Source organism: Mesoplodon densirostris, chromosome 19 (genome assembly GCF_025265405.1).
Source record: "Mesoplodon densirostris isolate mMesDen1 chromosome 19, mMesDen1 primary haplotype, whole genome shotgun sequence".
In the NCBI taxonomy this organism is placed as follows: domain Eukaryota; kingdom Metazoa; phylum Chordata; class Mammalia; order Artiodactyla; family Ziphiidae; genus Mesoplodon; species Mesoplodon densirostris.
Window position 1 is genome coordinate 37,194,459 of NC_082679.1, and position 26,851 is coordinate 37,221,309.

The window sequence follows — 26,851 nt, forward strand, 5'->3', positions numbered from 1 at the left end:
CGGCATGTGGGATCCTCTGGGACCGGGGCACGAACCCGCGTCCCCTGCATCAGCAGGACTCCCAACCACTGCGCCACCAGGGAAGTCCTACAGGGATTTTTTAGACACCCCATTTAGATTCAAGCAGGTGAGGGAGTTTTCCACCCCTTTAGTCACTTTCAAGACTAAAATCCAGCGAGGAACTGAAGTTGAACAGGGAAACCATGGAGAATGAGAATTCTGGATTGAGAAGTTTCTGTGCCACCAACCCTTGACTTGAAAACAGAGGGCACCCTGTATGTGCCCAGTGTCCTTATAGCATCTGGCCTGAGGCTCTCCCATTTTACAAAAGATGAAGCCCAGTGGGGTAATGTGGCTTGAACAAGGCACTGGGTTTGTTAAGGGCTAACATTTTGGTCCAGAAACCAAGTCTCTGTACTTCTAGTCCAGTCCCTCACCCCAGCTCTGGTCAAGTCAAGGAAAACAGCCAGAATAAAGCCAACCACTTTTATTAAATCATTTTTGTATTTTATAGGACAAAAAAAAAAAGGAGGAATGTAGGTTTGTCCTGGTTGCTCTATTTACACCCGGGGCAGGCTCTCCGTGACATCAGGCACAGCAGCTGCACTTGTCTGAGGCCCCTTTGCAGATGCAGCCCTGGGCACACTTGGCGCAGCCCGGAGGGCAGCAGGAGCAGCAGCCTGGGGAAGGGAAGGAGGCGGCAGAGATGAGCGCTTGGAACAAAGGATTAATAAGGCTTCCCGTCCTCTCCAGTGGAGGCGCCACCGTCCCTAGGGAAGGGGCACCTACTGCCCTATTTAAATTCCCTCCGTGGTGTAGAGGGCTGGGGGCGTGGGGGCGGGCCTGGCGGGGGGGTGGGCGCGTTAGGGGTAGATGTAGAGAAAATTCCACTTACTCTTCTTGCAGGAGGTGCATTTGCACTCTTTGCATTTGCAGGAGCCGGCACACGGGCAGGATCCACCTGCAAAGAGAACGGCCGATATAAAAACGGTTTCCGGAGACTCGAACGCGGGCATGGGTGTAGGAGCCTGAGTTTGAGTCCCAGTTCCACAACCAACTCGTGGGAACCTGGGCAAGCCACGAACTCTGATCTCCTTATCGGTCACACGGGATCTCCTAGTTTAACTTAGAATAGAGACGGGTACACCAAAACGCTTTCGAAAGGGGCAATTTGTGCCCGGAAAGTGAGTGATGAGTCAGAAATTGCTTCTCTAGTTCTACAGTTGACACCCAACCCCGAATCAGATCTCCTTACCCGCGGTGCAGGAGCAGTTGGGATCCATGGCGAGAGGAAGCGGAGGCTGGGGTCCGGAGGCTGCGGCACGAAAGGATAGCAAGGATGTCGAGGGGGCGTGCTGGAGCGGAGGGCGCCGTGGCCTGCCTTTATAGCGGGAAGGAGCCGGGGCGAGTGCAAAAGCCCTCCGGGGCGGGCGCTGCCTGCACACGCCCCGCGCTGAGTCACTGGCGGCCCGCGCGGCGCCCCGAGCGAGCTGTGCACACGGGCCACCGGGCACCAGTTCTCAGTAGCCGCCCTACATGCGCCTCGGCGAAGGAGGGCCGGGTGCAGAGCGCGGACCCCGCGTGCAGGGCTGTCCCGGGCTGTGCGCGGAGCACCCTGACCCCTGCCCTTTGCTGTGTGCGCAGTTCCCGCCACCGCCTTCCCCCTCCCCCAGCACGCCCCACCCCAACCCTCCCCACCGCGTCCGTCCGGTGCCCTGTGCTTGAACCTGAGTAGTTAAGAGAGTGGGTCTTGCGGACCCTGCTCGGGGGGCGGGGGGGGGGGGAAACCGGTGGGAAGTCAGGACAGATTAAAAAAAAAAAAAACCTCTTTGCACCCGTCAAGGCTTAAAAATTGTGTAGCATCATATTAAAGCCGTGGGCTGGTTATTGATGACATACTGTATATCGAGTGCTTTAGCATGTGATAGGGAAGGTGTAAGAGTGTCATGTGCGAGCTCTCATTTAATCCTCTAACAACCCTGTGAGGTAAGGACTAGTCATCATTCCCATTTTAGAGTATGGAGGCCCAGAGAAGTTAAGTAACTTGCCCAAGGTCGCAGAGCTAGTGAGTGGCAGAGCCTGGTTCAAATCAGTGGGCCCAGCAGATGCTGAAGTCCCTCTAAGGGTAGACAACACCAACAGGGGAGAATAAGGATCAAGAAGCCACAAGCCTTGTACTCAGGAAACTCATAGTCATTGGGGCAGCCTCATGGGTGTGTGGGGGAAAGTAATACCAGGGTCATGGCTAGGATAGAGGCAGGGGGAACAGAGGGGAGACCCAGTCCAGCCTGGGAGGAGGTGGGCCAGTCAGGTGGGCCATTGCCTTGGGCCTGAGGGTGAGAAAGTCTTCGCCAGGCAGGGGAAGAGGAAGGAGTTGTATTCCAGCCCATGGAAGAAGCAGCCGGATGGAAAGTTGGCATTCCCATGGAACATTTGGAAGGGAAAACCTCACAAGAACTTTCTTCCCCAGTGGATGCAGAGGGGAAGAGTGGAAGTGCGGTCCAAATTCCTTTCTGGGGAGGTACATCCTGCTTCCCTGCTGGAACATGTCTGGCTGCTGTGAAATGGATCTTAGATCATTATCCTGGGATTGCCCAGAGTGTGTCTTCAGAAGAGCAGGTTACTGGAAGGTTGGTGGCAGGCTTAGGGAATGCTGGTTGCTGCAGTGGGGAGTTTAGTGAGGAGGTGGGCGGAGGACAGGCCGTCCTCACAGCATTTACTGTAAAGTCCTGTGGAAATGTCTTCACAGCTCAGCTCAGACGTCACTTTCACCTGGGAGCCCGTCCTGACCCCTGTGCTAGGTCAGGATGCCTGTGGAATGTGCTGGTAAACAGCTTGTCCTTTTCCTTCCTGGCACTTCCCATGTCTGTAATACATAGGAAAGTGTGTGATTCTGGGATCTTTGTCCCTCCACACCTACCTGCCACTGAAAACACCAAGAGCACTCACTGCCCCTGAAATGTGCTTCCAGCCCTCAGCCCAGGGCCAAGCTTACAGTTGGCGCTTAATAAATATTTGTCAAATCAATTAATAGGGGTAAATCCCCTGATGTGTCCTCCCTTCCCAGCCCTGCCCCCCAGCATTAGGACCGATTACAAAATGAAAGTAAAAAACTTGTTTTTCACCGCTCTGGGACCTGTGTGTTCACTCAGAAACTCCAAGCAGGGCAGGAGGGTTGAACTGTCAGAAGGACTAAATTCTAATGGTCACTCTGCCACTCACTTGCTGAGTGACCTTGGGGCTGTTATGGGCCAGGACTCCCCTGAGCATCAGTTTACTCATTTGTCAAATGATCAGATTGTACTAGAATTTGAGGGTCACATGCAAACATGCTCTGATTTTAGAGCCAAGGTCTCAGAAATCTCGCTGTGTCTGGCAGCCCCGTGGACCGAGAGCATGGAAGGGCTGCTCTTTGGATGGTGGGCAGATTTTGCTGTTGTTGTTGTTACATATGCACCCACATTACATGCAAAATTCCTGGTTTCTTATAAATCAGATGGTCACTTGTCCACTCAGGGAAAACAATCCAACTCAATGAGGAGAAAATAACGCTTGTTTTTGCCCTGTAAAGTATTGAATCAAGCCCTGGTTTTGGGCCATCTGTGTTGGCAGTAAAATTTGTTTTCAGGTCTAAGCTGTCTCCCTTAAGTCATTTTGACTCTGAGAGGAGAGGGATGACCAATCAGCAAAGGTGCAGGACAGCCCAGGCCCAGTTTTGCTCATCTCTGTACCCCTGTAAGCCTTGTGGGACAGAGGTGGAGAGGGAGGACTTTCTAATGCCTGCAGTCCACATGTGGTAGGAAGTGAGGAAAATGAAGCCAAGCAGCATAAGATGAGGAAAAACACCCCTCTGCAAACTTGGTGTGAGTTATCAGTATGAGGCAATGATGTGGCCCTAGTCTGCATTAATAGAAGTATGCCATCCAGAATGAGGGAGGTGGTTTTTCATCTCTTTTTAACTGCTAATGTGGATATTTTTAGTTCTGCTGCTGAATCATCCATTCATCCTTACCCTGTGACAATACCCCTAGGTTTCCTTTGTAGAATCACCCTTCCCTACTCCTAGTCCACGTGGACTAAGATGATGGATGGAGTAGGCCCCATTCGTGGGCTCCCAGGAAATTCCATCTTCCTGGACATAGTGTTTGGCTCTGATTGAGTCACCTAGCCATGAACCAGAGAGAATCAATGGAACTCCTCCTGGAAATGCTAGGAGAATGACAGATACCCTTTCCATCTAGACTTCAACCTGAAAGCGTGTGAAGCTGAGTTTCTAGAGCCTTTGTCTGCATGAGAAAGAGCCTGAGAATAAATTTATCGTAAAGGAAATGGAGCCTGACAATATCATTGGAGCACCTGGATCCAGCCAAGCCTGAAGCCACTGTGAGTCCAAAATTTCCTTTTTTGTTTAAATCATTCTGGATAGATTCTTAACTGGCACAGTTGGGCAGACCACCCTGAGGGCTGTGTTCATTATTGGGCTTCAACAGTCCAGAAGACAGTTGATCACAATAGTCCTAAGACTCAAAACCCCATCATGTGAGCAACAACTGAGAGGGGTGGGCAGGTTCAATCTGCAAGAAAACAGTTACCTTCGGATATGTGGACAGTGGTTGCTCCTGTAGCGGTGCAACAAATCACCCAAAACTGCAGTTTAAACAACAACCAGTTTATTGTCGCTCCTGGTTTTGTGGGTCAGGAATTTGAGAAGCGCTCATTTGGGTGATTCTTCTGTTTCATGTATCACTGTCTGAGGTCATTTGGTGTCATTCAGTTGGTGGATGGGCTGGTCTGGAAGATCTAAGACAGCTTCACTCAGGTGTCTGGCACTCTAGCAGGCGTGGCTGGAGGGCTGAGCTCAGCTGGAACTAAAGGCCAGAGCTCCCTCCTGTGGCCTCTTCAGCATGGTGGCCTCAGGGCAATTAGATTCCTTACATTTGACTCAGGGCGTCAAGGGTGAGACTCCCAAGAGACAGGAGTGGTAGCTGTGTCTCTTAAGCCCTGGGCCCTGAAACTAGCACAGGTCACTTTCACCACTTTTGATTGGTCAAGAAGCCACAGAGCCTGCCCAGATTCGAGGGGAAGGGATGAAAACCCCAGGTCTTGATGGAAGGAGTCAACATGTTTGCAATTATCTCTCATCTGCCATAGTAGTCATGGGGCATAATATTGAGCACGTACTATGCCTCAGGACATTCTGAGTTTATTTCACTTAGACCTCGGCAGAGTCCTACAGGGCAGATGCTGTTAGTATCTCCGTTTTACAGATGAGGCACTGAAGAGTTACATGGCCTGTTCAGGGTCACACAGCTGTAAGTGGCAGTGTGGGGATTTGAACCCAGGACTTTCTGATGCCACACCTACATGTTGCTGCAATGCTGAAAAAAAGAGAATAGACTTGTGCTCTGTGGTCCCAAGGGCAGTACCAGGAATAAAGATTCTGCTCTGGGTGGGAAAGGCCTTTCTTGCAATTAGAGCTGGTGACGACTGGAAGGGACCGCCTTGGGAGATAGTTTCCTGTCACCATAGCAATAGGAACAGAGGCTGGTGGATTCTGGCATTAGATGGTGGGATAGAAAAAATAGATATATTTATTGTGAGAAGATCATCAACATCGTGGAGGTGATGAACTAGCCTACCTCTGCAAGATCTCCTTCCAAATCACCGACACCCTGAGCACCTCTGTCACTACCATCATGCACACGCTCATCAGAGACACCCTTGCCCATATATATATATATATATACACACACATATACACATATATAAATTTCCCTTTTAATGTGATTAGCATTATACTATACATACACCTTGGGGTTTTTTCCCCACTGAATGGTAAGATGTGGTGGTCTTTCCACTGCAGATGTGTTTTTATCAGATGTTCATTATGACCATTTTTATACTTCACTCCTGAAGGATATTTAGCTTGTTTTGAGACTTCTGCTGATACCAACGATGGGACAGTGAACTTCCTGGGTTGAAGGTATGTACGTTTTAAATTTGAGTAACTACTGTTAAAATACCCTCCAAATTTCTCTTCAAGACCCTGCTTTCAGTTCTTTTGGGTATATACCCAGAAGTGGAATTGCTGGATCATAAGGTAATTCTATTTTTAATTTTTGGAGGAACCACCATTTTACATTTCCTCCAATAGTGCACAAAGGTTCCAATTTCTCCACATCCTTGCCAACACTTATTTTGCTTTTTTGTTTTCTTTGTCTTCCTGATACTGGTCATCTGCTACGGTCTGAATATTTGTGTCCTTTGGGGCCTTTGAGAGGTGCTTAGGTCATGAGGGTAGAGCTCTCATGAATGGGATTAGTGCTTTTATAAAAGAAACCCCACAGAGCCCCTAGTCCTTTCCACCATATGAGGATGCAATGAGAAGTCTCTGACCCAGAAAAGGGGCTTCACCCAACCATGCTGGCACCCTAAACTCAGACTTCTAGTCTCTCAAACTGTGAGAAATAAATTTCTGTTGTTTATAAGCTGCCCAATCTGTGGTATTTTGTTACAGCAGCCCAAAGGGACAGACACTATCCTAATGGGTGTGAGGTAATTTAGCTTTGATGCTTTTTGTAACACAAGGCAAGCCAGAAACAAGCAGAGAAGACAAGCGTGGTTAGGTTTAAGAGCCTAGACTTTAGTCAGACAGCCTGGGTTCAAATCCTGGCTCTACCACATTCTAGCTTTGTCGCCTGTTAAGCACAAGACAGCAGGCTCAAAATGGAGTTGCTTATGCTAAGCCCCACGTCACCAGGGACTTCGGCTCTCCCAGAAATCTTTAACCAAGCAGGAATCACCTGATCAGCACTAGTTAGGTAATCTGCCTGAGAGGCCTCTGCCATCCCCTGAAGGAAAGTAACTGCAATAACCAACCTGCTTTTTTGCCTGTTATGACTTCCTTGTTCCCTTCTAGCTAAAGTCTTTCGTTTTGTGCAGCTCCTCTGAGCTCCTTTCTATCTGCTACACTGGATGCTGCCCGATTTGAATAGATATTTGCTCAAATCAACTCTTAAAAATTTTAATATGCCTCAGTTTATCTTTCAGTAGACTGCATGCAGATTACCCTAAGCCCTATTGCCCCATCTGTAAAATTGGTTTAATAATCATACCATTCTTCTAGAGTTGTAAGGATCAAGTAAGATAATGTACTTAAGAGAACTTTGTATGAGATAATCTCACATTTATCAATCTTTTTGGTGTCTTAGTTAAAAGAGGTATCTCCACCCCAAAGTAATAAGCATTCTCCTATTTTCCTCTTCCAAATTCTTTTACAGCTTTGATTTTGCTCCTGGGTGTTTAAGTCAATTGGAAATTATTTTTTATCTGATATGCAAAGGGATAGCCCATTGTTTCAGCACTTTTCACTAACTAGTGTATCCTTTCACTGCTGATTTCATGTCTCTTACTTGCAGCTGCACTGAGGTCTATTTTTGAACTATCCTCTCTGTCCAACTGTTCTATTCCTGAGCCGACACCACTTCCTAGAGCTTTAGAACAAGTACTGGTATGTGGTTAGAACAAGCCTTTTTTGTTGTTCCTTTCCAAAACTGGCTTGGCTTTTCTGGCACTCTGTTTTTTGAAACTTAGCCTGTTAGGCTAAAAAACAAAATCCTGGTGGGCTTTTGAATGGACTGTCCTGATAAAATAACTTGGAGGAAAACTGACATGTTAGCAGCACTGTGTTCTCTTAACTGGGAAACTTTTCTCTGCCAGAATTCTATTTTTCTTTTCCATTCAACCCAGGTAGATCTGCGTGTTCCCTTTTATCAAGGACTGCACCACAACTACCGTGGATTAAAGCACTCATTACCCTACTTCCCCTTGAAGAAGGAAGGAGCTGGACACAAACTGCCAAATGAGAAGGTTTGAAAAGGATCTGAACGATCTGTTTGGGGAGACAGGCTGCTCAGGGCGGTGACCTTGGAAACGAAGCTGACGGCTTCCCAAGACAGGCCCCAGGCCTCCTGGCCTCTCCTCTAATGACCCTGAAAACAGGCAGCTTTGCAGGAGCAGCTAGAAAATTCCAGGAACCGCAGGCCTTTGGGGCTGGGGGCTGGTTTTAACTTCCCCCAACCCCATTGTACAGATGCAGAGAGTGAGGCTGAGAGGCAGGAGAAAGAGACCAGACCCATATGGGTCTGGTCTCTTTCCCCAGAGTTAAGCTTGACTTGGCAAGAGGGTCAAGTGCCATATGAAGTTGCGGGAGGATGTCCTCAGCGCCCAAAGTTCCATCCGAGTTCCAGAAAGACCAGTGGCCAATCTCAGGATTTTATATTCCAACTGAGCCGTCCCCTCAGATGAGGCTCCTTCTACCCTCCATGTCCTTCCCCTTTAAGAAGAGACCAGTCCTTGGTTTATGCCATTCATAGGATTTATTGTCACTTGCCAGTGGCTCGCAGGGGAAGGGGACACACTGCCGAGCCTCACCACGGGGACAGGTGGCACTGGGCCACCCAGCAATATTTACACACGTTTTGCACGGGGCACGTCCTCACTGGCAGCAGCTGCACTTCTCAGCTTCGGCGCCCTCTCCGCCTTTACACACACAGTCCTTGGCACATTTCTCACACTCTGCGGGGCAGCAGGAGCAGCAGCCTGCAGATAAAATAGGGGCACCCAGTCTGATGGCCTCTCCTCCCCCATCTGTCCCCATCAAGAGGGAGGGGAAAAAGGAGGGATGCCAGAGGTCACTGCCCCCTTCCTAGTCTCACACCTGGGTTGACTCAGCATCTCTGTTGTCTCAGCTACGCTCTGGGCTACCCTGGGAGAGGGTTACCTAGTAACTAGCCCACAGCCCCTTCTGTGAGCACAGGACTCCCGGGGATGGGGGGATTAGGCCCACGCTGGGGAGTTGTAGGCCTGGAGGAGAAAACATCCAGGGTAAATGGACTTGAAGGATAAAGCTGCAGGAGCAGAGATGGTACAGGTGTAGGGAGTCCAGGAGATTCATGGTGGGGGGATGGGGTGGGGTGCTCCACGCCTAGTCTAACACGCAAAGAAGAAGGGTGCCTTCCCCCCACCTCCTTCTCCCCCTGCGTGTTCAGCTGCTTCGGGGAGATTCAGGGGAGGTAAAATCGAGGGGATCCACAAAGGCCCGAGATGGCCCAAGGGACCCCAACTCCAGAGCTAACCCCCAGCCTCACTAATGGCTCCCCAGGCACTGGAGGTTTTGAGGGGAGGAATTGGACCAGGATAGCAGTTCTCAATCCCAACTGCCCATTAGAATCTTCCGGGAATTTACAAAAACATCTTGCCACCGTAGGGCCTAAGGTAACAATCATTGAGGGAGGGGCCGCCCCTGCAACTGAGTCTTAAGGCCTCCCGGGTGGTTCTGTTACAGTAAGAGTCAAAGCAATGTAACAGGGGGCCTAGGGGTCGCTCTGTATTGCATGGACAGGCCTTGTGCTCCGGGGAGCACACCGGGGAGGGGAAGGGCAGAGGGGTCCCCACACTCACTCTTCTTGCAGGAGGTGCATTTGCATCCCTCACACTTGCAGGAGTCAGCGCAGGTGCAGGAGCCGCCTAGAGAGGGAGGTGCCACAGGAAGGGTTAAAGTGGTAAAACTTGGGGTGGGGCCAGGCCCCTTGGGGGAAATAAGGCTCCCTTTCCCCAAATGTCCTTGAGCAAAAGCATAGGGCACGGGGTTCTATGCAAGTAAAGGGGCGCGCTGTGCCGCAGGATGGGGGCGGGGGCTCACCACTAGGGCAGGGGCAGGTCTCAGGATCCATGTCGAGAGGAGCTGCCGCCGGAGGAGGTGAGTTGGCTTCTCGGGCAATTGGACGCACTAGCGGCAGCAGGTGGCGAGGATTTTATAGCCCCAGGCGGGTGCGCGTAGGCACAGCGCTCCAGGCGCGCGCGCCTCCTCTCCGTCTGGGAGCACCAGCCTGGGCGGAAGCGCGCACTGCGGCAGCCGTTACCCCTCCCCCGCCGTGTGCACGTTCGGGCGCTGCCCGCCCCCCCCACCCCCGCTGCCTCGCGCACAGCCGCACAGCCGCCCACTTCCCACCGTGTGCAGGGGGGGACACTGCCCCGCCCGCCTGCCCGCCCGTGTGTACCGCCGCAGCTGCTTACCCGCAGACAGTGCACACTTCCCGCCTCTGAAAGCGGAGGGAGAGAAAAAGGCTTTGTTATTCCCCAGCCCTTCCCTGCCTCTTATCCGTTCCACCCCCCTTATTCCTTATTCTATGATTCCTCATCCAAGTGGGCTGCTGAGCCAGCGTGCTGCTTTAGGACTCCGTTCCCTGTGTGTCTCATGGGGAGAGAACACCACCAGAAGGGCCCTCGCAAACTGGCTTCGGGAGAGACCTGCTCTGGGAGGCCTAGAGGGCAGTTCTGGGGTGACTAGTGGGAGTTTGGGGACGGAGGAAGGGTAGCGGTGCTAGGTGGCTGCATCTCAGCTTCAGAGGGAAGCGGATCTCCTTTCATCTGTTACTTCTGCTGGGTTTCTGAGTCCCTTGTACTTGTGGTAGGCTGAAAAATGGCCCCTCAAGAGCTATCCATGTCAAATCCTGGAATCTGTGACTATTACCTTATTTGGAAAAGGGGACTGGCAGATGTAATTAAATTAAGGATCTTAAGGTGAGATCATCCTGAATTATTCAGATAGGCCCTAAATCCAGTGATGAGCATCCTTAGAAGATCCACAGAGAATAGAAGAGGAGGAGGCGACGTGACCACAGAGGCAGAGATTGAAGTGATGTGGCCGGCAGCCACAGAAGCCGGACACAGAACAGTTCATGTCCTTTGCTAATAAGTCTGTGTCCTCACTCAGCAAATCAAGACACTTAGTCCCTAGGAAACAGAGGAACAAAGGACAGCATAAGACAACTGGTCAAGGGTTAAAGAAGCAGGAGAAAGGATTGTTAATGGCATTTCAGACAGGGCAGTCACATGGCGACCCCCATGGGGAAGCCTCACTTTTCCTGCTTGTAGTGCAAGCACCTTTCACATGGTTGTATTGGGCTTCACAGGGGCAAGGCTCATCTAGAGACAGTGAAAAAAAAAATTATCCCAGGACTCCTGCAATAAAATATTTGAAAGGTGAGGGTGGGAGAAGTTAGCATCTGGCATTTGGTTGGAACACCTATTTCCTTGCCAAGAATGGAACTTCCTCCACAAGCCCTCCCAAAGGGATCTTATCACCTTCTCACACCCAATTTCCACTTTTTAAAAAGAGATACTGAGATAGGCTGGGACCTGGGACTCTCTACCAGAGTGCTTGCACTTGAACCTGGACAAACATCTCTTCATTTACAAAGAAACTATAAGAGGGACTTCCCTGGCTGTCCAGTGGTTAAGACTCTGTGCTTCCAGTGCAGGAGGCACAGGATCGATCCCTGGTCGGGGAACTAAGATCCCACATGCCGCACAGCGTGGCCAAAAAATTAAAAAAACAAAACAAAACTGTGAGACGAAAAATAACCACGCATGCGCAGTCGGGGCAATTATGAACAGCAGGATACTTTAAAAGGACCACAAACCAACTGCCATTTCTGAAATGCCAAGAGTAAAATCAGGGTACTGCGCATGATCTCTGCACACAGCACCACCGTGGGAGTGGGCAGACCACCTAAGCCACCCCTCCGGCCCAACCCACCAAACGGCCCCTACCCTCACCCCATTTAAGGAATGAGCCCACCCTCCTTGGAGAGCGAGCAAGGGCACCTGTTTCTCGTTTTCACTCCCTTGCGCTGCAGCACGAGCCCCAGTAAAAGCTTGCCTGAATTTCTCATCTGGCCTCATCAATTTCTCTTGATTAAAGAGTCAATACCTGTGTAGGATTTGCAGCCCTCCCTCTTTGGAGGTGGTCCCAAGGTTGCTTCCCAAGGAAGGCAGGTCTGGTGAGTCCCCAGGCTTTGGTTCCGCTGAGCGGGGGAGACAGAGACTCGCTAGGCGAGAGTGGACCTTGCTCCGAATCTCCCCCATGCAAAGCTGAGCCTCTTCTAAATCTGAGCTGGACAATGCAGTTTAAAATGTTGGTTGGAAACTCCCCACCCCCAAAATACTAGCTTCCAAGTGGCCTCCAATAAGGGGTTGAGCTAGCTTTCTCCAGGCTTTTGCAAGTTTGCTACGTGTTGCCCCACAAGTCTTAAGTTTCAGTAAAGTTGAAGGAAGGGAAAAAGGGAAGAAAGAGGAGTCCAAAGAGGAGGCGATATAATCTTACATCCCAAGGTATTTAACGTGAAGCCCGGGTTGGTTCTCAACAGTGGCTTCATGCAATTTCAGATCACAGAGCCCACCATCTCTAGCACTACTGTTTATTTCTTGTTTGTTTGTTTTTGTTTTGCTTGAGGGCACTCCAGCCTCAGACTTGTCTGGCCTAGGCCCTAGCCTTGACCCCACTCAAGGCCTCACTGTCTCGGGCTTTCAGTGCCAGGTGAGATGTGTATCCCAACACACTCAGCCAAAGGTGCCTCCCCGCCATTTCCCCTTGGGCCTCAGATTTCCTCGGGATTTAGGCTTGAGCTGGGAGAACAATCTCCGCCCCCCACCCACCGTGATGGGTAATTTTATGTGTCAACCTGACCAGGCTCAGGGATGCCCAGATAGCTGATTAAATATTACTTCTGAGCACGTCTGTGAGGATATTTCCAAAAGAGAGAAGCATTTGAATCAGAAGACTGAGTAAAGAAGATCACCCTTACCATTGTGGGTGGACATCATCCAATCTACTGAGGGTGCAAGTAGAACAAAAAGGCAGAGGAAGGGTGAATTCGCTCTCTGCCTGAGCTGAGACATCCACCTTCTCCTGCCCTCGGACTCCTGGCTTTCCGGCCTTTGGACTTGGACTGGGATTTACACCATCGGCTCCTCCGTTCCCAGGCTTCCAGACTCGGATTGAATTACACCACCGGTTTTCCTGGGTCTCCAGCTTGCAGGTGACAGATTGTGGGACTTCTCAGCCTCCATAATGATGTAAGTCAATTCCTAACGTCTCTCTCTCTCTCTGTGTATATGTATATCTCCCACTGTTCTGTTTCTCTGTATCACCCCACACCTAAGGGTGGCCAGGATATTGAGAGATCTGAAAACAACAACATCCTTCGGAAACACCCTCCCCCCAATTCTTCACATGGCCAGGCCCCTCATCCTTCAGTTCTCAGCTTCTGTGACCTCCGAAGAGCATTTCATGTAGATGTATCACTCCAGAGGGTTCCCCATCACCCCCACCTTTATTTCCCTCTGACCCCTTGTTAATTCTCACAATGTGAACTTATTCTATGCTCCTTCTGCCACTGATGCTCCTTCCCCAGATATCCACATGGCTCATTCCCTTCTTTCTTTGTTCTAAACTGATGCTCAAATCTTGCTGTCTCCATGAAGCCCACCGTGATCACCCTGTTTAAAATTGCAACACATACCTCACACCCACAGGACTCCTGATCCCCCATACTTTGCTCTATCTTTTCTTTTTTCATAGCATTTAACACCTTCTAATGAAGTAAATTACTTATTTGTAAAGCTTATGTGCTGTCGCCCCCTGCTAGAATTTAAGCACCGTGATCCAATAAGGAATCATTTCTTTTGTTCACTGACATATGAAGTGCCTGGAACAGTGTCCTGTACATGGGAGACATTCAGGAGATATTTATTGAATGAATGAATGAATGAATGGCTCTGAAGTCAAGTTGTTGCCTTGGTTACCGACCGGGATTCTTGGCCTCCTTAATCAATAGAAATTGATAAGAGACCAGACAAGAAATTCAGGCAAGGCTTTTATTTTTATTTTTATTTTTTAATATTTATTTATTTGGTTGCACCGGGTCTTAGTTGCGGCTCGAGGGCTCTCCTTAGTTGTGGCATGAGAACTCATAGTTGCAGCATGCATGTGGGATCTAGTTCCCTGATGTGGGATCTAGTTCCCTGACCAGAGGTGGAACCTGTGCCCCCTGCATTGGGAGCACGGAGTCTTATCCACTGCGCCACCAGGGAAGTCCCCAGGCAAGACTTTACTGGGGCTCCTGCTGCAGCAGGAGGCGGGTTCCCTTGCTCTCTCCCTGAAGGGGGGTGAGCTGGTTCCTTATATGGGGTGAGGGTAGGGGTGGGTCCGGGGGTCAGCCCAAGTGGTGGCTTAGGTGGTATGCCCACCCCTTTGCTGGTGCTGTGTGGGTTTTTGGTCTTTTTGTATCTTGTTCATAATTTGCCCCAACTGTGCATGCACGCAGTTATTTTTAGTCCCCTATAGTTTCTTTGTATTTTGTTGCTCAAGGAGAGGTTTGTTCAGGTGCAAGCACTGCAGCAAAGGGTCCCAGGTTCCAGCCTGTCTCACGTTCACAGTCTGACTCTGCCACTTACTAGTAATGTGACAAGTTACTAGCAAGTTGCTAACATTTCCGTGGAGGGTAAAATGGGAACAGGTTTGTCAAGGGCTTAAATCGGATGGCACTCGGAAAGCTCTCAGAGCACGGCCCTAACCATGTTGGCTCTTACCAACCATGCAACTAAGTCTGAGACTCAGGAGGTCAGGGTAGGACTGTGCAGGAGCCTGGGATCCCCACAGCTCCTACCTGACACCCAGCTTCAGTGTTAGCCTCGGTTCTGTGCTTCTTAAATTGCAGCTGCCTCTGATTAACATGGGTTCCAGGTGTTGGCTTGGACCAGCTGAGTCACAAACATCAATCTTCACCCTGGGCCCTGCACCCAATCCCAGTGCTTCCTGGGAGAAGGCAGCTCATGGAGATGCTTATCTTTTTAATTAGATTGGGGCCAGGAGGCAGGATCAGGTTGAGGGGTGGAGATCATTCAGGGTCACACCAACTAATGGATGGAAAATCCCCAGGTGATCTCAGAAAAAAGCAAGGAGTCCAGCAAGTCCCACCCCTGGCTGAAACTGGTTCAGTGCAGGATTAAGACTGTTGGTGTTGCTCTTAAAAAGACTTTCCCAATTTATTATCCTGGGACTGAAAATTGGGCAATAGTTTAGAAGCCTGGGAAAACAGTAGTATACCAAATGAGTTTGCAAACTTGCTTATCTGCAAGTAAAGTAATTTCTTGGAGAGATCTGGAGACTTATTAGTAGAATGATTGTTGAATGAGCAATGTTATTCACAGGAGCAGCTGAAGCAGGGGAAGAGGCACTGGTCTAAGAGCCCCATGGTTCCTAGTTCCAGCTCTTCCAATAACTAGCTTTCCGAACTCACAAAAGTGTCTCTTCAGTTTTCACATAGGTTGACCAGATGACTACTAGTGGCTAATATGGATAACGTCCACCACTTGCTGGGTGCTTACTATGCATATTGAGGCACCATATTGAGCACCATGTGGAGCTAAACACTCCACATATTATATCACTGACTCTTTCCAATAAGTGTATGGTAGGCATTGTTAAACCATTTTGTAGATGAGGAAACTGAGGCTGGGGAGAGTAGGTGATTTGCCCTGGAGGCAGAGCCAGGACTTGAATCTAAGCACAGTGCTATTCAGCTTGCCCTGATACCTTTAATTCAATTTGCCATGAGTTCCAGTTTTTAAGCGCCTATTATGTGCCAGGCTTGTGAATAGCCAACTATGTTTTTGTTTGTTTGTTTGTTTGTTTTGCCAACTACGTTTTGAAATCCCAAGTAAACTTTGTGGAATTGCAGAATCTTCAGGTCTGCAACAAAGAAAGTCATCCTGCCTCTTTACCCACAAGGCAGGTCTGAGGCCCCTGATAATGCCCCATATAGGCCCTCCATGATGTGCAGTGCCCTGAGTGAACCCAGCCTGTCCAACGATACAAGTGGTTTTCCACACCTGAGAGTGGCAGGAGGCCATCAAGACCCTGACTTAGACCTCCCAGTGGAGATGGACTCTCCACTCTAAGCCAACCCTAGCCTGGACCAGGTTCCACCCCTACAATGTCAGGGGCCCAGTTCTCATCTCCAGGGGACCACATCTCTGAGCCTGGGGCAGTCGTGAGCTGCAATAACTAGGTTCTGGGGACCCAATTCTAGCCTTTTGTGACATTAGCTTCCCAACTGCCAGCAGATTATTGATGCACCTGGGGTCTTACCTTTGATTTGGCAAAGTGCCCGTCCCCTCCCTGTCTTATCCTTGCCCCACTCACCTCAGGGTTTGAGTAGTGGTTGAGACTCCTCCCAATAACCCATGCCATGGGTACCATCTGCCTTATTTTAACAGATGAGGAGACCCAGTGACAGCAAGGGTCTTTTCCAAAGTCACACAGCAAGGATGTAGTGAAGCCAGAACTTGAACCCCATTTCTTGACTCCAAGTCTAATTCCAGTGGTCCAGCTTCCCAAAGTGAGATGAATTTATTAAACAACCTGGACACACATAAACACAAGGTTATTCCCCTTTCAGGTCTCCATCAGTCTTCCTAATTACCTCAAGGAGACGCAATTTGGTGCTAGGATGTCTTCAGTGCTCGTCCCACACTTGCCCTGTTCCTCTTTTTAACAGAGAGAGAGGGTAAGGAGTCAGGGAAGGGATGCGGAGGGAGCCTCAGCCTGCTACAGAACCTGGCTAGAAATGGCATAACTTTGCTTCATTTCTTCTCTGTCTCCATGGTTACCCCCTGTTTATGGCACATGATGCAATTTCTCCTCTATAACAGCGATACAAGATTTCCTTTCCAGATGAATTTCAGTATAATAATAGACCAGGTGATATGTGATGACTAAAATAGTGCAGGTGGTTCTGAAAGGACTGCAGTTGGGGAAATACTGCCTTACACCAGGCTGACCCCCCGAGTGCTCAAAGCCAACCCGGCTGCTGGTTCTGTCTCCTCTCCCCTCCTGCGTCCTCCCTAGCTGAGCATGGGCACCTTTGTGTGGGGTTGAAACGCCACAAGGAAAGTCTGCGCTTCTCTTTGGCTGTTGGTGGGATGGGGGTGTTGGAGGAAGGAGGTGAGGAAGGGCTGTCTCCACGCTTTCAGGTTTCATAAGGTGGCCAGGATGACCCCAGCATATGTGCCAATATCTTGGTGCTCAGTGTGTACGCCTGGCTCTACGGATTGAAACTTGGAGTGTTCGCTAGAGGCTGAACCTCCTCAGTAGAGTAGGGACAGAGGGGGCCTGCCATCCCCTCTCGGTGGGGGGCCTGGGCGAGTAGTTATTAAACCCTGGGAGAGTTAGAGGCTCAGCCTGAGCTGATTTTGAGGCTTGGTGGGTTGGGATTCAAGGGCCACCCTGTCACAGAAGTTCTTGTTCGGGGCTCTGGCTGCTCCTCTGTGGCTCAGAGGGAGGGCGCTATGATGGGGGAAGGGTCCCCTTTAGCCGGGGCTCCTGAACTGCAGGGGCCGCTCTTGGGTGTCTGCTGGGCTCCCGCAGCAGAAGCACAAGGGGGTTTCTGCACTGCCCACAAAACCCAGACCACCCTGACACCACTTCCCGAATCTTCGAACTGCAGTGAGTGAAGACTGCAGTTCTTAAGAGCGACTGGCTTTGGTGTCAGACAGACCTGAGTTTCAATCTCCCTAGTTCCCCTCAGCTGTTCAATGGGGATAATAACACTCCTTACCTCTTGGGTTATGGTGAGCATTAAATGACATATTTTAAAACATTTTATTAAAGTACAGTTGATTTGCAATGTTTTAATTTCTGCTGTACAGCAAAGTGACTCTGTTATACATATATATATTCTTTTTCATATTCTTTTCCATTATGATTTATCACAGCATACTGAATATTGTTCCCTGTGCTGTACAGTTAGACCTTGTGGTTTGTCCATCCTGTATGTAATAGTTTGCCTCTGCTAATCTCAAACTCCCAATCCTTCTCTCCCTTACCCTCCTTCACCCTTGGCAACCACAAGTCCGTTCCCTATATTTGTGAGTCTGTTTTTGTTTCGTAGATATGTTCATTTGTGTTGTATTTTAGATTTTCGATTCAACATATAAGTGATATGGTATTTGTATTTCTCTTTCTGACTTTGCTTATTATGATAATCTCTAGGTCCATACATGTTGCTGCAAATGGCATTATTTCATTCTTTTTCATGGCTGAGTAATATCCCATTGTATGTGTGTGTGTATATATATATATATATACCACATCTGTTTTATCCATTTATCTGTTGATGGACATTTAGAATGATTCCATGTCTTGGCTACTGTAAATAGTGCTGCTATGAACATAGGTGTGCATATATCTTTTTGAATTATGGTTTTGTCTGGGTATATGCCCAGGAGTGGGGTTGCTGGATCATATGGCAACTCTGTTTCTAGTTTTTTGAGGAACCTCCATACTGTTTTCCATAGTGGCTGCACCAATTTACATTTCAGCCAATGGTGTAAGAGGGTTTCCCGTTCTCCACACCCTCTCCAGCACATTAAGTGAGGTTCTTCAAGCTGATTGCCTAACACGTAATATGTGCTCAATAAACAGTGCTCAGTGAACACTTCTGTCTTCAGAAATCTTCTAGGATCTAGAATTTGCAAATGATGGATGCCAGTTCCCCTTAGCCTGCTTTTCCAATCTCTTCATTGTCTGGCCCCCACCTCCCCTGGCAACCAAATGTAATCCATGCTAACCCAGAAATATGCCCCAAGCTCTCCTGCCTCCATGCTTCTGCTTCTGCTGTTGCCTCTTTTTGTAATTTCCTGCCCACAATTTCTACCTGTTTAAAATCCTTCGAGGCCACCTCCTTCAGGAAGTCTTCAGTCTTGCCTACAGCCAGATGTAACTGCCCTCTTTGGAACTTCTATGGGGGTTTGTCTAGATACTTTCTACCCTGTAGGAGAGGAGACAAGTTAGTCTGACAGTCTCCCTAGCCGACTCTGAGGTCCCAGAAGGCCGAGGCTGAAAGAGGCGATTCCTTCCTCTCTTCTTGATTCTGTTCTTTAGCAAAGCTCCCTGCACACCTGAAATGTCCTTTGCTTGTTTTTGTTTTTGTTTTTAATTTATTTATTTTTGGCTGCTTTGGGTCTTCATTGCTTCGTGCAGCCTTTCTCTAGTTGAGGCGAGCGGGGACTCTGTTGCGGCGTGCAGGCTTCTCATTGCAGTGGCTTCTTTTGTTGTGGAGCACGGGCTCTAGGCCCGCGGGCTTCTGTAGTTGTGGCACGTGAGCTCTAGAGCTCAGGCTCAGTTGTGGCACACGGGCTTAATTACTCCACGGCATATGGGATCTTCCCCGATGAGGGCTCGAACCCGTGTCCCCTGCATTGGCAGGCCGATTCTTAACCTCTGTGCCACCAGGGAAGCCCTATCCTTTGATTGTTGAGTGAATGAATCAATGCGAGAACCAAGAGAGCCCAACTTTGGGCTCAGTTTTTGTGGACACTGTTGAAGGCTGGGTCAGGAAAAGACTCAGGTGGAATTAGATATGTATTAATGAAGTTATCCTATGGTCCCCAGCATCCTGCTTTGCCTAGTGAGTCATGTGGTGGTGAATTCTTTCATTTCATACCACAAATCTTTATTGAGCTCTGCCTTAATGCAGACATTGTGCTAGGAACAGCAGACACAAAGCTGAGTAGGACAGTGCCCGTCTTCTCCAAGAACCCACCCTGTGGGTAAGGAGCCGTTTAATAAAAAGTCAACACACAGTAAGATGAGCACTGTGTAGGGTAGCAGCACCTATGCCTTTTTACACAAACCAGTCTCCTCTCTCTTCCTTCCTTATTGGACCCCCTCCCCCTCCTGCCCCGGTCTGGGGACAAGTGGCATCGCCTAATCCAAGGAATGACCCTGGGGACAGTCTATTTCACATCTCATCTTACTTCAGTGTTTCTCACCTGTGCACGATTTTGCCTCCCAGGGGACATTTGGCAATGTCCAGAAACTTTTTTGGTGGTCACAACCTATTGGGTGGGGAGAGACAGCTATTCCACTGGCATCTAATGGGCAGAGGCCAGGGATGCTGCTAAAGATCCTACAATGCATAGGATAACCTCCCAAAACAAAGGATTGCCTGGCTCCAAATGTCAGTAGTGCTGAGGTTGAGAAATCCTGCTTTACGTTTACCCTATAAAACTGTGAGATGAGTTTTAGCAGCTCAAACATGTAGGGAAGGGAGCCAGGGGAATCAGAAAGCCTGCTTTCCAACCCCTGCCTTATCACAAATTTGTATTGGACCTCTGGGTCATCCTCCATCAAACGTGGATAGTCAGGGCTAGCCCTGCCTCCTTGATGAAGATATTTGGGGGCTGAAATATGCGAAAGCAATTGAGAGCACCTGCCAGGGAAGGTGGGTGATGAGGCTGGGTTTGGAGGGGGTGGGAGGCCCCCATCTAGCTAATGTCTATTGCAGACACTTGGCCCAATTGTTCTAAGACAGTTTCAATTTCAAATACTCTGCCCTTCCCCTGTCTTCAAACATAAATTGTACAAATCAGGCCATCTGTGCCTCAGATTAAAAGACATCTGGATCTAGCTCCCCTTCCCTTCTTTTCCCTTTTTTGTTTATTGTGGAAAGTTTTCAAAACTTAAAAAAATACATATGTAATCCTTTCAAATATAAAAATAGAAGCCTAAAGTAAACACTGCTTTACAAATGACTTTTCCCTTGCTTATCTGTAGATTATGAACATCTGTCCATGAAAAAAGTTTGACTTCTACAATTTTATTTTAGTAGGTTCATTCCACAATCTATTTAACAGATCCCCAAGTTTGAAACATTTTTGTTGTTTCCAAATCTTCACTATTATACTCCATGCTGTGATAAACATCTTGGTATCTTTTGTGCGGGTCCATTCATAATTTTTTCATTAGGACACAACATGCCTTGAAGTAGAATTTCTGGCTCAAAGTACACATAATTTTTTCTTTTTCAAACAGTATTTATTTTTAAAAATGCTACTTCAGTAAAATGTGGAAAATTCAGAAAAATAGAAAGAAGGAAAAGTAAAGAATTATCTTTATCTACCATCTGAACACAACCACTGTTGACATTTTAGTATATTTCATTTCCATATTTTGTATGGCTTCTTTTTTCTTTCTTTTTTTTTTGCAGTATGCGGGCCTCTTACTGCTGTGGCCTCTCCCGTTGCGGAGCACAGGCTCCGGACGCGCAGGCTCAGCGGCCATGGCTCAAGGGCCTAGCTGTTCCGCGGCATGTGGGATGCTCCCGGACTGGGGCACGAACCTGTGTCCCCTGCATCGGCAGGCAGACTCTCAACCACTGTGCCACCAGGGAAGCCCTGGCTTCTTTTTCCAAAAAAAATTCCTGCGTAATGAATTTGTAGCCTAATATTTATTTAAGATTGTTACCATAATCATTTCCTGTGTTTTTGCATTTTTCATGATTGTATCATATCCTGTTGTGTGCACAGACCATGGCTTACTTGAGCAGCTTCATGGACTTAAAGTTATTTCCAGTTGTTCACAATTGTAAATAGTGAAAATGAATCTTTTTGTGAGTGAGTGAGGCTTTTTTTTCCCCTGAATTTGTGGTGAACTCCTTAGAATAGATTTCCAGAAGTGAAACTACTGGGACAAATGGGGACGGTTTTAGTCTTTGCCGTACATTGCCAAATTATTTTAAAAGCCTTCTGCCCTGTGAATGTGGGCGGTTTGCACCTTGTTAAGGCCTTTTCCACCTAAAGCCTAATCGGCCCCTGGAGAACTTGTCCTGATTTATCCTCCGGCGGCGGTGTCTGAGAGTTCTAGTCCCTTCCTGAGATCTTTTGGGCTCCAAACCCAGCCAGACTGAGGTGGGAACACATCTTCAAACACGCCTCCCCCCTCCCACCCCCAGGTACAATTCCCTGGGACTCAGGGATTACCCCGGCTGCCCTTGCCTCTGTGTCTGGAGCGCCCCCTGCAGTCCACGTGAGGAACTTCCCTCCCCGCCCTGGGACCTGGGCTCCATTCCTTTCCCACCAAACCCTCTTCTGGTCTCCATCCAAGTTGGAGTGTGGCCTGGGCGGGTGCAGCGTCTATCACAGCCTATCTGAGGTCTCCATTGTCCCTTAGGCAACACAGGAGCACAATCCATGATGTGTCAGCCTGCTGACACAGTGCTTTCCTACTCCACATGGCTCTGCCATGTGAAAGCTCTCTTTTTCTTGACCTAAACTGGCTTTCCTTGGTGGGTTCCTTGCTCTGCTCAGGTGTTACCCATTCAGGACTACGTGTAACCACTCGGCTCCCTTTTCACTTCGGCCTTTTCCGCAGCTCATTTTCCCTTATGGTCTTCAAGCTTCCCTCTCAGCTGGTCCTGCCTGAGTGAGGGAAAATATCCTTAACTTCTCTGAGTCTAGTTTCTTCACCTGTAGAATGAAGATAATAATCCCTATCCTGCAGGGTTGTTGCAGACATTCAAATAATACCAATAAAAAGCCGAGCCCAGATGTTTGGTTCAAGATAGAAGGCTGAGCATGTGCGTTTACCTCTCCTTCCTCCTGAAAATCCATGGAAAGAAACTAAAGAAAGACAGATAGAGAGAAAAACTCATAACAGCAGAGAATTGGTGTGGGGGAGGATGACTTGGATCAATGAATCAGATTTTAACATTTTCCTGGAATACCGGAAGGGGTCGAATCACATTTATGGGTACATGGGAACAGAGGAAGCCACAGCTCAGATCAAGAAGTAGAGAAGTCTACGGGGTGGGGGTGGGTATCCTGTTCTGTTTTAGCTGAGGAGTCAAACAGGGAGAGAAGAGGAAGGAGGTGCAGAAACCAGGGTGGTGACTGATGGGAGAAGAGGCTGTAGTACTGCCACATGGCTTCCTTCGCTTCCACTTGTCTGGGTCCACCAGCTTCCCTCAGGCTGAGACCGTGAGATATCCTCCAAAGAAATGAAGTAACCAGTCTAACAGGGGCCAAGCTCCCAGGTGAGGGACAGAAGAGGGCCCTTCTTGCTTTGACACTGAGGCACAGGCCAGAACTTGCTGCCAGCTGCCTACCTGGGCACGTTAGAACCAAGTCCGCCAGCCAACAGGTCTCACTCGCACCCACAGAGCCTGCTTTCAGCTCAAAGAAACAGAAATAGCTCAAGAAACCGTCAGAAAACTTAATAATAAGAGTAAAAAACCTTTAAGTCATCAGGGAGATTCAGGAAATGACTCCATTCAGGAAAAATAAAACCTGGGTATTATGATAAACATTCAGAGAAGGAGTTCTTATATATTAAAAATATGATTGACAACATTTTTAAAGATCAATAAAAGTATTGCAGAAAGGCTGAGAAATTTCTCAAAAACAGACTTACAGTGAGAAATAAAGGTCATGTTAGTGTTCATAGCAGCAACACTGAATGTTGTAAAACAATGGAGCAATACCTTCAGAAGGGCTAAGAGAAAATGATATTGAACTTAAAATGGGACATCCAGCGAAATTATCAATCAGGCAAGAGAGAAAACTTAAGGTGTTTTCCAACATTTAGGGATTCTGAAAGTTTCCCCTAATTCATCCTTTTGGTAAAAGATTGCTTGAGGATGTACTCCAGCAAATAAAAGTCCAAGATAGAGGATGACAGGGTATCCAAGAAGCAGTGAATCCAACCCAGGAGAGCAATGTAAAGGGAACCCAGAATGACCGTCAGACAGACGATCAGGAAAGAAGGTAATGGATATTAGATCATTTAACAAATAGCAGGAGAGAAAATTCCTGGCAATTAGAAATGCCAGGAAAAACAAAAGCCCTGTAAGAAAATGGTAGTTGAAATATGAAGCAAACTAAAAAGTATCCTGTATCCTGATTCTGAGCATGTCTCAGAAGAGAGTATCCTTCTTATCTCCTTTCTCCTTCAAGTAGCTCAATTTCAGTGACATCAAGTTACATATCCTTCTCTGTGGATCCATTCACCCTTAGTTCTCCAGTAAAGAGTATTTATTTATTCATAATATCATAAGAACTGTTTATTTCAAGTGTCATAATCAATCTACAGACAGAGCATGGAGGGTTTAATCATACTTACACGATGTATCAAATTGCTTTCAGCTGCACAGTGGCTTAGGCAAATGAGGTTATTTTCTCCTTGTTTCAAGAGGACCAGAAATGGTCGAACTTGCTGAAGGAGGCTACCAAGGACATCTAGTTTTTTCCATCTAGCTTCACTGACCTATATTATTTAATTTTATAAAGAGTTAATGAAATTTTAATAAGAATTTTTATAAAAATAAAAGTGTTCATAGTTCTAGAGTTCAATGTGTATCTAACTGACATTTATAAATATGTGTAGATATATAAATTTAAGAGTAATATGAAATGTTTATTATTACAAAATATTCCTCAGTTGCCTTGTGAAACTTTTACAAATAGCATAAACTCATGAATGTTCTGGAAACACAAGTTAGAACACAAAGAAAACTAAGAGAAATTCATGTGTCACACTAATGGGAAACGATACTTTATGACATGAGAATCTATTGCATTCATGCTTTTTGAGGAGAAAGATTTATGAGTTAATTTGTCCTTTCTCTCATTTCTTCCACTCAGACCCACCCTGCACTTTTTTTTTTGTTTGTTTTAATTAATTTATTTTTATTTTTGGCTGCATTGGGTCCTCGTTGCTGTGCGCAGGCCTTCTCCAGTTGCGGTGAGTGAGGGCTACTCTTTTTTGTGGCGCATGGGCCTCTCAGTGCGGAGGCTTCTCTTTGTTTCAGAGCACAGACTGTAGGCACGTGGGCTTCAGGTGTTGTAGTACGTGGGCTCAGTAGTTGTGGCTCACGGGCTCTAGAGCACAGGCTCAGTAGTCGTGGCACACGGGCTTAGTTGCTCTGCGGCATGTGGGATCTTCCCAGACCAGGGCTTGAACCTGTGTCCCCTGCATTGGCGGGTGGATTCCTAACCACTGCGCCACCAGGGAAGTCCCCATCCTGCACTTTGAAAGCAGTTTCCATCTCTGACATTGGCGTTGGGACCATCCATAAACTCTCTTGGCATACAGATACTTTTTTAAAGTAGGCTTTATTTTTTAGAGCAATTTTAGGTTCAGAGCAAAACTGAAAGAAAAGTATAGAGATTTGCCTTGTGCTCTCTGCCCCCACACATGCATAGGCTCCCCCATTATCAACATCCCTCACCGGAGTGTGCATTTGCTACAACTGGTGAATTTGCATCGACACGTCATAATCACCTGAAGGCCATAGTTTACATTAGGGTTCACTCTTGGTGTTGTACATTCTATGGGTTTGGATAAGTGTTTAGTGACATACAGTCACCATCAGAGTATCATACAGCGTCGTTCCACTGCCGTAAAAATCCTCTGTGCTCTGCCTATTCGTCCCTCCCTCCACCAGCCCCTGGCAACCACTGATCTTTTTAATGTCTCCATAGTTTTGCCTTTTCCAGAATGTCATCTAGTTGGAATTATACAGTATGTAGCCTTTTCGTATTGGCTTCTTTCACTTAGTCATATGCATTTATCTCCTCCATGTCTTTTCATGGCTTGATCACTCATTTCTTTTTAGTGATGAATAATATTCCATTCACACTGTGGGTGTCCCATAGTTTATCCATTCATCTACTGGAGGACATCTTGGTTACTTTTAGATTTTGGTGATTATGAATAAAGCGGCTATAAAACATTCATGTACTGGCTTTTGCGTGGACATAAGTTTTCAACTCCTTTGGGTAAATACAAAGGAGCACGATTGCTGGATTATATAAGAGTATGTTTAGTTTTGTAAAAGCTGCCAAACTGTCTTCCAGAGTGGCTGTACCATTTTGCATCCCACCAGCAACAAATGAGAGTTCCTCTTGCTCCACGTCCTCGCCAGCATTTGGTGTTGTCAGTCTTCTGGATTTTGGCCATTCTAATGGGTGTGTAGTGGTATCTCCTTGTTGTTTTAATTTGCATTTCCCTGAAGACATATGATGTGGAGCATCTTTTCATATGCTTCTTTGGTGTCTGTATATCTTCTTTAGTGAGGCATCTGTTAAGGTCTTTGACTCACTTTTTGTTGATTTGAGGACATAGGACAAGAGCTGGAGGAGTATTTTCTTAAGGAACAGTGTTAGACACAAGAGCAGACCAGGGTTTAGGGTTAATTGATCACACTGTGCCAAATAAGTACTAGCTCGTGAGTGACAGAGGCCCCATGTATTCTTCAATAAATTTGTGTTTTGAGTGTTTAGATATGTAGGCTCTCTAAAGCACAAGGCCCAGGACAGGGACCTCTTATGCCTGGGTGTGGGGCAGGATTACCTGCAGCCTTCTCTCGGCTCCATCCATCTAGCATAGGCATGAGCACAACCTCTAAGTCATGCAGCCCTAAATTCAGGTCCCAGGTCTGCCCCTTACTAGCCTCATAACTCTGAGCAAACCATTGAATCTCTTAAGCCTCGGCTTCGTCATTTGTAAAGTGGGGTCAAAACAGGATTCTTCTCCAGGGTTGTTAGTGGAGGCCTCCCCCGAACACTTGCTGGGCTTTTGGGGCAAAAGCAAAGGTGGAGGATTGGGCTGTAGTTCATCTCTTCACCTCCCACCCCTGCCTCCGTTCCACACTGTAAACATCAATGTGCCAGCCCTCAGTCCCTATCCACACATCTCCCATCCTTGAATACAGCTGCCCCTTGGCCATCCCTCAGCCCTAGGAGTACACAGACTGGTGGCATGGTCTACCCTCAGGCAGGACCAACCTGGGAAGAAGGCCCACACAGACTCTGGAATTGGCCCCAGGTACCCAAAGCCTTGTCTAGTTGGTGGGATGGGGACAGTGGGGGAGGGACAGGTATGAGAGTTCCAGGTGGATGTGTCTCCTTGGACCCTCAGACTCCTCACCTGTGGGGAGGGGGGCCAGAGACAGACCCTCCAAAAATAAGTAAATAAATAAAATAAATTAAAAAAAAAAAAAAAGAATCTGCCAGCCAAAGCAGGGAACACAGGTTCAAGCCCTGGTCTGGGAAGATCCCACGTGCCGCAGAGCAACTAAGCCCGTGCATCACAACTACTGAGCCTGCCCCCTAGACTGAAGCCCGTGCGCCTAGAGCCCGTGCTGAGAAGCCACCGCAATGAGAA

General features: G+C 47.9%; 1 protein-coding gene and 1 long non-coding RNA gene across 4 annotated transcripts in view; one reads left to right on the plus strand and one right to left on the minus strand.

Moving 5' to 3' along the window:
- The window catches only part of LOC132480110 (uncharacterized), a 37,592-nt gene that overhangs the window by 4,659 nt on the left and 6,082 nt on the right, over positions 1-26,851 (plus strand). The window contains exons 2-5 of one of the 3 annotated variants that reach the window (XR_009530597.1): positions 4,242-4,383; positions 5,917-5,983; positions 7,750-7,869; positions 12,536-12,921. This is a non-coding gene — a long non-coding RNA (uncharacterized LOC132480110). Of the gene's footprint in view, positions 1-4,241; positions 4,384-5,916; positions 5,984-7,749; positions 7,870-12,535; positions 13,508-26,851 lie in introns of those variants that run through there. The other 2 variants (XR_009530596.1, XR_009530598.1) reach the window with 2 other exon arrangements.
- Positions 473-1,401, minus strand: LOC132480108 (metallothionein-2). Its single transcript, XM_060084003.1, has 3 exons — positions 1,256-1,401; positions 896-961; positions 473-680 (listed from the first exon to the last, which is right to left on the minus strand). Exons 1-3 carry the CDS (start codon positions 1,281-1,283, stop codon positions 589-591), a joined length of 186 nt encoding a protein of 61 aa, XP_059939986.1. The 5' UTR covers positions 1,284-1,401; the 3' UTR covers positions 473-588.